Raw genomic sequence first — 13,424 nt, forward strand, 5'->3', positions numbered from 1 at the left:
ACTATTTTCTGTTTTCTGCAGCCCTTGCGAGAGCATGGCTCAGCGCCTTGTAGGGGAGTAGGAGATGGAATATAAAAGAATAGCGGAAGGATATAAAGAAATACGACAAGGCAAGCGACAGAAAGAAGGAGATAGGAAAGATGGGAGCCTGTCGAAGAAGTCCGGGGATGGGGTACCAAACGGCGAGAGCTGCACGGCGTCAGGAGATGGCGGAGGGCGAACCAGTCAGTGAGAGCTACGCTGGCGTCGGATATCGCAGTGGCACAACCGTTCAGCTTGAAATCCTCCGAGTAACTTCCCGCCATAGTAATGATGGTTAACGGTGGCGTAGCCAGGAATTTTGTTACCGATGGAGGGGGGGGGGGGGGGGGGCTCACGTTGCAGCGCGGCCTCCTGTTTGAATTTTTCAAACACTTAAGTACATGAATGACAGATTCGTTATAAGTGCCGATTGCTATTCGATACTGCAAATCAGTTTTTGAATGCTGCGCACGATCAAAAAGAAAAAAATGTGTTTTTTTTTCATAAAAATTAAGTTGGCATGCCCGAACAGTCTTTCCAGGAATAAGTGTCATCAATATTTTGCAATTTTGATGTTAGTTTTTTTTACGGTTCAAGAATCAGACAATATTACGATTATCACGTCAGCTTTGAAACTGACTCAGTTCCTCATTCAAGAAGAGCAATGAAGCCCACAATATAACCAGAACGAGGACAACTACTTTATCGCAGATTTTTATACAAAAATTTTAATCATGTTGCACTTATGCTACGTCCAGGAAAAAAACAAGAATGGTAAACATCTGAGGTATAGCACATCAAGGACGGGACAGAGAAGAAGACACATACACAGCGCTGGTAAAGTACGTTTCAAATGCGGGTGAAACGTCATCATCAGCCTGACTACGCCCCCTTCAGGGCAAAGGCCTCTCCCATGATCCGCCAATCAACTAGGTCTTTTGCTTTCTGCTGCCACGTTATACCTGCGAACTTTTTAATCTCATCGGCCCACCTAACTTTCTCTCTCCCCTTCGTGCGTTCGCCTTCTCTGAGTATCCGGTCAGTAACTCTTAATGACCAGCGGTTATCCTGCCTACGTGCTACGTGCCCGGCCCACGTCCATTTCTTCTTCTTGATTTCAACTATGATATCCTTAACCCCGGTTTGTTCCCTGCCAAACTCTGCTCTCTTCTTCTCTCTTAAAATTACACCTGTCATTTTTCTTTCCATCACTCGCTGCGTTGTTTTCAGTTTAAGCCGAACCCACTTTGTAAGCCTCCTAGTTTCTGCTCCGTAGGTAAGTACCGGCAAGATGGAGCTGTTATATACCTTCCTCTGGAGTGTTAGTGGCAGATTACCATTGATGGTTTGAGAATGCTTGCCGAACGTGATCCACCCTATCCTTATTCATTTAGTTATTTTACTCTCATGGTTCGGTTCCTCTGTTACTACCTGCCCTTTACAACTTGCAGCGCCTCTCCACTTATCGCGAAGTGCTGTTTTCCACCTAGACTTTAGCACATTATTTTAGTTTTGTGCATAATAATTTTTAGACCTACTCTTCTGCTTTCTGTGTACAGTTCAGTAATCATGAGCTCTAATTCGTCCCCTGAGTTTCTCATCAAGGCAATGTCATCAGTAAATCGCTGGTTACTAAGATACTCTCCATTAACTCTTATCCCAAACTCTTCCCAGTATAGGGCTTTGATAGAACACCGGAAACACAGTGTGAAGTATGCTTACAAAAAGGCTTGCAAACGCGTGCGTTTAAATATGCAATCATTGTCGATACTTAAGCAAGGATCACTCTACATAATGTCCAAAATAGGGCAAAAGAACATGATGCGCAAACGCAGAAACTGGGATGTTTTTGTGTGAAGCTGCTGTGGCGGACGCACCATGTCGACAAAACTATAAATAAATAGCGCAGAAATAAAGAAACTATTCCAAAAGAACTCGGAAGTGCGCACTATACTTCTACACTAAATTTAAAAAGGAGAGGTGTCGTATATAGTTTGAAAAGCAATGAGTAATATACACGATAAATGAAAGCTACAGACGATGCCCGACAGGTGAATTTGTTCAGTAACGCCACGTATGCCGACCTCTCAGTGATCAAGTTGAAGTTGTTTATTAACGTTTAAGGTCCATCTGATGCTTGTATTCCTGAGTTTATGTCAGGTCATCCTGACAACTGTTAAAACGTAGAACTGCAACGTTTTAAAAGGTTATGAAAAAATTTTCTTTGTCAATTCACTTGAACTCTGGAACGGCTGTTTCTTTTTTTTTTTTTCGCTTGCACAGTTTTTTTTCTCCTGCTAGGTATCAATGGACAAAGTTGACTCGGCGAGGAAGTTTAGCGAAGCGGTCAATAACTTCCGACACGCTGATGTCGACATCTCTGTGAGCCTACAGAAGTGCCAGGCCAACCATGCGTTCGTCAGACATCGTTGAGCGTAAGTAGCTAACCTCAAGCTTGAAAACGTTCTCTCTGCACCAGCAGTGGTCGCTGGAAGGGTGACTACAATCGATCGGCAGCAGCTTGTACACATTCGGATAGATCCTGCTGTCGCAATGAGAGGGCATCGGTTTCTGTGCTGGGCCGCTGGTTTGATGCTTTGTTCTGCCACTGTGTCGATCAGAGTCAGAGTTCTCACGAAGCAGCCCTGGTTTCGACGTCACGCGCAAAAATTGTCATAAGATTTTTTGCTCCTTTCTTTCGATCATCTTGCTGTGGTGGTATTGCAGATGATACAATTACTGAAAAGTCTTTTAGAAGTGCCCTATAGTTTTCGAACCCTTGTTTTAACTAGGCTAATAAGTCATTCATAAACGGAATGAACAGGGTTTTGCAAAAATATTTTTACGCACTCTCGGATGCATTGGTCCCACGATCTTGCTTCCGGAAACCGGCTCGATGGCTGGTGAGTTCCACATACAGTTTTTCTGCCAATCTGCCAATCACTGCACTTGCGCAAATTTTTTTGAGAAAGAAGTATTCACATTCTCGCGGTCATTCTGAATTGTCTGCTGCACCACTTCTATGTCGTCAATGACTGCCCTAATGCCCAGACTTCTTGCCTGCAGCTTTTTTACAGCGACAAAGTCAGTGGTAACACGTGCTCCACTACATGCAGGCTTACAAGGAAGGCCGGTGTCAAGAGTGCCAACATTAGACTGTTATCCCGCGCTGGACTTTTCACCGTTTCTGTTAAAATTAATGTCCTCGTGAGTGTGGTGATCAACGGTTAAAAAAGGCTCACAAAAGAACGCAGTGCCTCTTGCTTCTCGACACTGCGTGTTTCACGTAATCCCAAAAAGTGCTGCTTTGTAGACTCTGGACAGCTCAAGATTATCATTTTTAGCGAAATATGTGAGAGGCTGCAAGATTTACGGGAAAAGCGGACGTTGCTTTTGTAGTTCCAAAACAGTTTCTGATATCTTTGATTGAACATGCCATACACAGAACTGGATTAAGGGAGTCACTGGCGCAGTGAGTGTAGAGTGCTGCTGGATATTTCTCACGAACACCAGCTCGAACACCATTCCTTTTATCAGCCATAGAGCTTAGCCTTGACCACAGATATATGCTGCATGTTAATTATTATGTCAAGGAGGTGACGATGCTAGTTTGAGCATGGCCGTTTTGGTCGTGAATTGGCACAAAGCCTATAAAAGCACTTCTTCGATTTCGTTGGCATACTTATTAAGGTACATTGCACAGATAGTAAGCTAGCAACATCTGTCGTTTCATCAGTGAGTACGGAAAAGCGGCCTGCAGCGTTTATATTTGCAACTAGGATTTCCTTGATAATTGCCGCAGATATTTTTATGATATGCCATCGCACATCTGAACCTAAACACGAAGCGTTATTTGGGCAACTTCACAAATGTTTTTCATGGGTTTATATATGTAGCCACAATCTGCATGCATGCGATGTAGTTCTCTGTAGTTGCCTGTATTTGTTGAGGAGGCTATGCTTGACTCCATGTGATCACGTCTCTATGCCCGCGGAGAGGCAGACCTTGCCGCCCGCAAAAGAAACTGTCTCAAAAATAGGCTGCAACTTTCTTCGATTTTCTCGGACTTGATTTTGCCTGCCATGGTCCAGTTCATCTATGACACTTGGTACATATTTTAAGAAAGTTTGACGAAAATTATTGGCAACCAGCTGGGAGTCACTGTGATATATATAGTGGTTTCGTGTGTATCGAAGCCTTTGAGAGCTTGGGTACTAAGGCCCCTGTGCGCGCATGTAGGCCCTTGCCAACGTCACTTCTGCTGAAAAGGATACACACTCGGCAAAACGCACCCTGTCGATGCGCTGAATACCTAAGCCGCCGGTACTTATGCAGCCAATCTATTTAAAACTTTCGTTTTTGCTTCAAATCGTTCATATATTGATACATATAGCATGGCGGAGGAAATAAAGGAGAAGTTAGCAGTTGATGTTTTGTCTGATCGTCCACATTTGAGACATATCTGTGCAGAGTCCAATATCAAGCTTGCTTTTGTTGGCATTTTTAAGGTGCGAAAAGGATGAATAATTAAGACGCCACCATATAATTAGTACGCAGTATCACTGCCCTATTCTCAAAGTGTATACAATAAGTAAACCAATAAACAAAATAGGTGGCAGTTCTCACTAGAGGAGAAATATGACACAGAAGGTACATGTGCATTTTACTCTGATGCCTCAGCCTGTGATGTCTCTGATGCTAGCGCCTTGTCTTCAGTCGCAGAAGGGATGTATCTTGAAGAAGCATCTGTGTAAAAAAGAAGGAAAGAAAGCTTGGGATCCGCTATTCCACTATTCTTTATGAAACAAGGCGGTTTCAAGTTCCGTGGCAAAAGCGTGTCTTCAAAAATTTATTTCTTCTCTTCATCACTCGCTTGCGTGGCGGACTGTGGTAAGTTACAGTCCGTGTTTTCCTCCTCAAGCGAGGTGTTTATTCAGTACTCGTAGCCTAACGCACTGTTTCCTCGGTGAATCTTACTGAACGGCTCTTTTTGAACCAACTGTCACCCGCGTTTTGTATCCTTCAAACGTTTTTTTTTTTTTTTTTTAACGCATGCGTGCCGCGGCAACACTAATAGCGTCAGTCTTACCGCGGTGGCGCGGGGGGCATGTTTAACGAGTCTTGAAAGGTAGCATGCAGTACTGGTGTACTACATTACCGACTTTGATCCGTCTGCACTCATTGTAATGTCACAGCTGTTCTAACGCGACAGCGTTGAAGATGTGTAGTTTGGCGGAAATTTTGGTGTAGGTGTCGGTGGTTGTCAGCGAAAAATCAGCGTTGTCCATGAGTGGGGAATAGTTGAGCAATGCAAATACAGTAAATAATAAATGTTCGGTTCAAATGAAAATTGAGCCCAGGCTTTTTGCGTGCCAAGCAGACGTTCTACCATGGAGCCACACTGTGCCCTAAAACTGCTTTAAAAGGCTATATGAAAGTCATATGGTGGTAGGAGCCTCCTCAACGCATGCCACATGGTGTGGCAGATGAGTAGAATCGCACAAAAAACAGCATGACCGCGCGATGATCTGTTTATCGACGCTGACACTCTGTGGGCCGCTGTCAGTGTACAGTGTGTGTCGTTTGTAGTCCGGTTTTGCCTTTTTTCGGGCAAAGGTTCACCCAAATAAAATTTCATCCTAACTTGCCAACTTCTTGCTTCTTTAATGTCGCGACCACTGGACAACACCTAAACCGCGGCCAAGTGTTTTCGCTTCGACTCAGGGTTCATGTGCGAAGACGACAGGAGCCTGACTACATTAGTATTTTTAGAAAAAGTCTATTTTCTGCAGAAAAACCTTCTATAAACGCTCACAGGTGAAGATCAAAGAGGCTCACGTGTTATAAGGAATGGGAGTTACAGTACAACAAAAATATATACATATATGAAATGTGTTCACCTTTGTTGGCTTTGGAGCCACGACTTGGACGGTTAGATGCAGGTGAAAAAAAATGGCAATATCCTTTTCAGCGACATGACAGCACAACTGAAGCGCCAAATCACTTCGCGCCTTAAAGGGCTAAGATTTGGTGGCCAGCCGAAACAAAGCACGCACTATAAATTCTTGAAGCGATACCTGAGCTTGTTGTAAGAGCAACTAGACTGGTTAGCATATTTATTCATTTGGTTTGAGCACATAAGGAACATGAAGACAAGAAATGGGGAGAGAACAGGCTGATAACTGCCACCTACAGGGGCACAACGCCTGCCTGCTCCTTCGGGAAGAGGAGGCATAGAGGAAATAAAGGAAGAAAGGAGGACAGAGAGGAGAAAAGCTAGAAAGAAGAGGAAAACACACACACACACGCGTGCAAAGAATAGTCACATGAGAAATGTCTTTAAACGTAATGATCGGACATTACACTGCATCACGAAGGGGCAGGGCTTTCGACTGTCCGTACTGTTTCTACTGAAGGCTGCCGAGAACTGAGACGAGCGCCTCCAAAAGCTGTTCTGCGGCTAGTGCTGCTGGTGTCTGGGACCGGCAATCAGTGATCTTATGACATTGACAAGCATCTTATATAGGTTGATGAGCTGAGCATCGTCTTGGACAGAGTCCGTTTTGCGTGCAATCTTTTCCACTGTAGGCGCTGGTTCCGACGTTTTGCGAGAAGCGATCTTTTCAGAGACTGCCTCGGACGTTTTCTATGAAAGGGCCAGCCACGATGTTGCCGAGAGGGGGAAGTTCCGTTTCTGCTCTTCCCTCTGACGTACGTTTTTAGTACTATACTTTGAAAGTGTAGGTACATCAGTTTGGCCTTCTACAGCGGGTGGACGCGTACTGCGGTTGAGAGTATTCTCTCCAGATGTGTTATCTCTGCTTTTTTTTATTTCGATAGCAATTATAAGGACACTCTCGGCTGGATTTTGCCGCCGGCGTCAGAGTGGGCGTTCAACGTTCAAACGCCACGTAAGGAGAGACAGTTACGGGTCGGCACCTTTCTTTTCTTTTCTTCTGATATAACCACAATCTCTTGGCGGGCATCTCGGGGTGGAACTATCGTGTTTTCAGCATTATCAGCAAGATGGCGTGATGAGCGCGCGGCGGCTCTCATCTCTCACGTGTACTTTGGCCCGCAGAGAGAAGAGGAATGGACCATCTTTCGGGCGCCCTAATCTCCAGTTGGGGAGGATCATGCGTCTTGGCTGGCTTGCACTGGAACAATTATGTTGTAGTTACGGGGCGCACAAAGATCACTGCAATTGTTGCACAGCCTCCCTTTGCGAAAAGGGTGCGCTTTTCATACACAGCGCTCTAACAATGGAGACGCTTATTCGCGTTCTTATGTACCTGTGAGTACGTTTCGTGCGTCATTTGTGTTTGAGAAATGTGGGGCGCGTTTCGATCTGCTTGCCATTTTGTGCGTGACCTTCTAATTTGTTGCTATCGCGTTCATTGCTTCGCCTTTGCAGCAATGCTGCGACGTTTTTCACAACCATCAATTTTTTTTTTCAAGGTGGGACATTCTTTGCCAAATCTTGCGTTTAAACTCCCTTCGTGTTCCCTCGTTCTCTTCTGTGGGAAAAGGGGACAATAAACATGGGTCCGGTCATTCTGGTGTCATTGTTAAAGAAAAACTCCGCCCTAAAAATATTGACGATGCCTCATTTCAATTAGGGGAGGATTCTCCAATAATCAAGAGCGACAACCAGTTTAAGGTGACCGCGTAGGTCGTTCGCACACGTGCAGCTTTTTTCGTGGGAATATCTTGCCTCGGTTCTCAGCCGAGCTTTTTGCACGACTTCCATCGTGGCCTTGCGACAGAAGCTTTCGTCGCCGTGCCGTGGTACAGAAAAACGAACCTGTATCAACTGCAGTATTCGAAGAATAACACCACCTTCCACTGCTTTTCGTTGTTCTAAAAACAAATATTTTCGTACCCAAGCCAGCGCTCCAGTCAGCGGAGGCAACACGGCGTGCTAGTACGCATGGTGATGGTTCGAAAAAGTGGCATTCGGTGACAAAAACTCTGCTTCACAGACTACGTGGCTGAAAGAAACCTTGCAGAAAAGCCACCTTCCAGAACTTTTAAAACTCCATTGGCTTGTCGGACTCGAAAAAATATATTTTAGACGTCATCCTAAGTGGTTTTCAATGAAGGTGCCTATTTCGGACGGCGTTGTATTAGAACACAAAAAAAAATCCAACGCAGGGGGGGGGGAGGAGGGGAGGGCCCAATAAGTTCCCCACGGGCGACGCCATTAATGGGTAATACAAAACTTCGCCTAGTCTTCGTGCCTGCGGACTGATATCGCACTTGTTGCTTTGTTTATCGTTGTATTTTGGTACTGTTTCATATAAAAGAACGGACCGTTGTGTATTTCGTGACCTGAATTGAATTGGTGAGGCTAACAGATTAAGGTGGTGAAGTGCAACTGCTGAACATTTGCTGCTTGTCATTTCGTGAGAAAGCAAGTCCAAGTCACGTGGCCCCGCCGCGGTGGTCTAGTGGCTAAGGTGCTCGGCTGCTGACACGCAGGTCGTGGGATTGAATCCCGGCTGCGGCGGCTGCATTTCAGATGGAGGCGAAAATGTTGTCGGCCCGTGTGCTCAGATTTGAGTGCACGTTAAAGAACCCCAGGTGGTCGAAATTTCCAGAGCCCTCCACTACAGCGTCTCTCATAATCATATGGTGGTTTTTGGACGTTAAACCCCACATATCAATCAAATCAAGTCACGCGAAGCCAAGCAGAGCCGAAATTACAAAGATTACACAAATTTGTATACTACCCATCATTCCTATGCTCGTTGATGCGTCGAGCTTTGCAGTTCCCATACACACTAGCGCCAGCGTTCTCTCTATACTGTGTCTATAGGAAATTCTATGAATAGGGCACCCTGGATATAGTCACTGGAATTTTTCCAGTGACTCTAGCCCTGTAGTCAGCGTCCGTTCCAATGCTGGCATCGGGGCACCATTATAGTGGCTAGAATAGCGCCGCACTCTACTGAGGCTATCCAAGCGTTCTCTGTCGGTGCTCGTTCAGCTAAAATACAGAACTTGTCTTCTTCGCTCGTAGATAGTGGCAGTGTCCCGACAAACAAAAAGCGCAAAGCGCAGAGAGAAAGAGTGTGCGATATATAAGGCACGCCTGAAGCACTCTTCTGGTATGCGCTGGTATCTATTGTCGCGTACCAAGTGGTCGTGTGTTCGACTCCCGGGTCTCCGGAAGTTGCCTTTTTCTTCTTGTTTGTTCCTTTCTATTTTTTCGTATAAATTTTAGTAACGTCATATATTTGACGTAAGTATACGTCAGTGAAATCTCGGTCAACCCCGGCATAAAACACTTTCGTGTTTAAAAAAATATGCGAACATTTATACATGAACATGGGCAGCGGGATTATTAGAAACGTTAGTAAATATACGTTGTGTGTCTCGAGTTTCGCTGCGATACTATTCGAGGCAAGAAAGAAAGTTTGTACGTATTTGGGTGAGTGCACTCGGGTGATCGTAACGTGTGCGCCTCGGAGACAAAAGGGTTGCATGTAAAGCGGAGTCTAGTCATCATTTGCCGTAATTAACACTGATTGTAGGAATTCAGGTGAAGCAACTGCCTCTGTGTTTCTAAAGAAGGGAATATTGTTTTGTCATCGTTGGCTCTGTAAAGAAATCAGTGTTATTTAAACCTCTTAAATTACACTCTTCAGCCTGGATAATTAAAAAACACCTTTTTTTATATTCTCCACACGTTTAATGTGAGGTTTAGTACGTCGATTCTGTGTAACGCAAGCATACTCTGGTTAGAGTGCAACAAAAGTCACATGAATTAATAATATAATGCCGGTATGCGGATTCCTGGGCCTGTGTCTTAAAGGGATACTAAGGAGCAACAATGATTTGGTTTAAATTAATAAACTGCCCTCCAAGAACTCCAATGCCAAACGTTTTACTATCATAAATTCATTATTAGCGGACAAAATCAAAGTTGAAATGTCATTTCCTGATTTCGCGCCAAAATCTTCGTGCGTGACGTCACTAATTTCATAATGTAGTTTTCGTATTTAACTTCGTATGCTATAGGTATATGGCAACCACAGATGACAATGTATACTTCATTTTTATCGATTAAAGGTATACGTAGGCCCCAGTAGACGCCTTCAAAAGCGTCTACGTTAAGGTGTTTGATGCGTGGGTATCTGAAGATGGCGTTTCTAATCGCGTTTTCCTTTCGCGTGTTTTTTCGTTTCCCAAGCGTAGTCTCACAGTATAAGGGCTGTTCTTGGGATGATCAAATTGTACTTGTACGCGAAAAATTGCGTTCTCTTTAGTGTCTCTATAACGTTGCATTGCATTACTGAAATGAATTTTTATGCACATCTGTGCAATTGAACAGTATAATAGAAAGTTATGACTAGGAAAAAAGTTGAAGAAAGCCGACATTGTCTTACGCATACCATGGGTCACCTTTTCTTTCGTTTTCATTTTTTACTATGCAACTTCGAGTAAGACCGAGAGATCACAAGTTACCTGAACTGGCATGAGGCAGTGCCAATAAGGGACCACACAGCGATGAAAGCTAACGCGGAGCTCGTCATCCTGGCACGGCCGTTTTCTGGACCGTATGGACAGAGACTGCCGCTGCTGGGTAGTTTTCCGCTGAGCGAAGCCTTCATGCCACGTGCGGTGTGGTGCATCGTAGCACAGTCTTATCAATGAGCTTAGTCAGACCACGTTACCTCAGGTAGTTTCTAGCGAAAGCTTTTCATTTCGTCGGCAGTACTTGTTTCGTGTTACAGTTCGAACAGACGAGAATGAAAGAAGGACCCACATGACACAACATTGTGTCTTGTGTGTTTTTTTTTTCTTTTGTCCCCGTCTGTATGCTAGCTTTTTCACGTTTCTAAGACGCAATACCAGTGAGCCGGCCAAGGTCCTTTGCGCTTGTTTTGTGTGTATCTTTCTTCTGTCCCGTCGATTTGGTGCGCCATACAATCTACAGTCATGCTTTGTCAACACACGCAGTCTTCAACCTTAGCTGACCCTAGTGCTCAGGCGCAGCGCTACAAGCTAGTGATGAGCGGCAGGTGACCCACAAAATGGGTTTTCGGCAGAAGCTTGAATGGCAGTCTGCTTTTTGAACCCCACCTGCGCAAATGGCCTCACCTATATATTACTCTACATGCCTGCGCTATTGAAGGGAGCAGCCTGAAATTTTTTTTTCAGAATGGTGGGAATGTTAAGGCGTTGTCATATATAAGACCGATGATAATTATCTATCTCGTACACGTGGAAAACCTCTAGCATTACATCTGTGCTGTAAAAAGAAGTCGAACCAGGTGCTTGCTGGTAAGTTACAAGAGAAAGCTCTCAAGACATTGCGAACGGAATAGAAAGTTGAGCTATAGTTCTAGGCATACGTCGCTAAAGAAAGTAAGGTGCGCTGTCTGGATTGCAGGAGAGGGGCCAAATACAACTCAAACACCCACCATCAACTCAAATGGAGCATTGTGGCACTAAAGAAGGTTGACACAAACGAGTAGGCCTAAACTGGGGAATGGCAGCTCGAACCGTCAATTAGTCACTCGTGTGGCCCTGCAAGGAAGATAAATATTCAGACATTTAATTTACTATTTATGCAAGGTCAAAGAGCGCTGCTGTCCCGTGCATGCATTTCTATACAGTAGTGATATACCAATCCTCATTAACAAGACGCGTTTCTTGGTTATTGGTGATGTTCGAACATTTCGCGCCCCATGCATATAGGAGAAAAACCTTACCGAAATGACGGAAAACTCATTTGCAGCGAAAGCTGTTATGAGATCACATGAATCGCGTGCGGCACCGTCTAGTTGTCTGCCGCCGCCGGTGTCCGTAACCACTATCACACGAAATAAAATAATGATAGTAAACAAAACATTAAAAACTCCGCACTATTAGAACCCGAGTTCCATGCATGCCAGCCCAGTATTCCACCCCTGAGCCACGCCGGTGCTTGGAATTCTGTTGCAAAATGACCTTTTAGGCAGGCTTGATGTCGGGAAAGCAATCGCGTTAGTAGGAGTAATAAAGCGTTTCCGAAGAGCAATGGAACAGCCAGGCGTCCCACAATGCGAACTGCATAACGACTAGGTCGTCCAATGCTCCAACCCATCACAAAAGCTATCGAGTTTAGATCACCTATTAAGTGTGGCGCATACCCGCTTCAGGCCTAATTATTCATCGTCGTCCGCCACTGCAATGAAAATGTTTTGCTCAACGTTTCTTGCAAGTGTGTAGAGGATGCCAAGCTTCTCAAAAAAAATGACAGTCAGTGCCGGCTTATATACCCAAGAATTATGATTATTTATGGTGTAGTGGGTACCCAGCGAGTGTACTTGCCGCAGTTACCCAAAGAGCGCTTAGTAAATGCTCTGAAAGGGCGCTCTTCCAGCTTTTGCTGTGAGTGTACTGCGAGTTCCACACAGGCCTGGCGTTTTTTTTTTCTCTCGCTCATCTTCTGGAGCTTCTTTTTCTGAATAAAACGGTAACATTACTTCAACGAAATAACATTTCTTCATTTTTGTAACTGCGCAAAAATTTATCGCCTGCGTGTTATCACAGGTGGCATTTCAATGGAAGGTGAGACACAGCCGGAGGAGGAAGAGTAATCTCTGTTGAAAAAAGACAGAGAATCGGGGCCATCTTGCATCAAAAAACACACCTGCAGTGGATATAGTCATCATTGATTCCGCGGCGGGCGGCTTTTCGTTGATGACGAGTACAGTCGTCGTTGATCCCTTACTGTTAGGAAATCTCATGATGACAGTACACTCGTGCACAGTCGCGGAATGGTTAAAACTGAGCATTCATCAAATTTTGGTGTGCATTTGCAATCGAGACAGATGGTGCAACGAAAGATTAGACGGTGATCTTTTATTCAGCGACCTTTTCTGCTCAATTCACCTCTAATTAAAGCAACAGCATTTCTGTATGGGCCTAGAAGCGCACCCGCCAGTACGGTACCGAGTAAATTTATCGGTGTGTATTACAGAACGCATCCCTGTCCGTCTTTCGTATTCCACCTGCTCGTTCCTCTCCTGCACGGCGGTGCATATCCCGCTGCCTTATTAGCGCCCGTAAAAGCATCGTCATACTCCGCGTCTGCTTGTTTAGCCGGTATCATAAGGAACAAACGATTATCGTCTTGTTTTTTATTGCTTTCTGTAGCCATATTCGCCCTTAAATATGGTTCAAGTCATCAGAGCACACACATAATGAACGTGTTTGTTTTGTTATGAATAAAGTGGGACTGCGCATCTATTTGATCAAGCATAGTGCCGTCATCTGTCACAGCAGGCCCAATCAAGGAAATAAAGATATGCTTTTGTCCTTTCTTACCCACGGTATAGAGACAAACTGGCCCAGTAAATTAGTTTTTATGCTGGCATTATGTTATAACTGCAGTATAAATATCTGGGGGT

The 13,424-nt window shown here is 44.6% G+C and overlaps 1 protein-coding gene across 1 annotated transcript in view; it reads right to left on the minus strand.

Moving 5' to 3' along the window:
• The window catches only part of LOC119185053 (cathepsin D), a 32,522-nt gene extending 21,849 nt beyond the window's left edge, over positions 1 to 10,673 (minus strand). Inside the window, exon 1 of the mRNA XM_037434185.2 lies at positions 10,492 to 10,673. Coding sequence (XP_037290082.2) covers positions 10,492 to 10,658 — 167 coding nt within the window. The 5' untranslated portion in view covers positions 10,659 to 10,673. The remainder of the gene's footprint in view (positions 1 to 10,491) is intronic.
• Between the last annotated feature and the right edge of the window lie 2,751 nt (positions 10,674 to 13,424).

Source organism: Rhipicephalus microplus, chromosome X (assembly GCF_043290135.1).
Source record: "Rhipicephalus microplus isolate Deutch F79 chromosome X, USDA_Rmic, whole genome shotgun sequence".
NCBI classification, from domain to species: domain Eukaryota; kingdom Metazoa; phylum Arthropoda; class Arachnida; order Ixodida; family Ixodidae; genus Rhipicephalus; species Rhipicephalus microplus.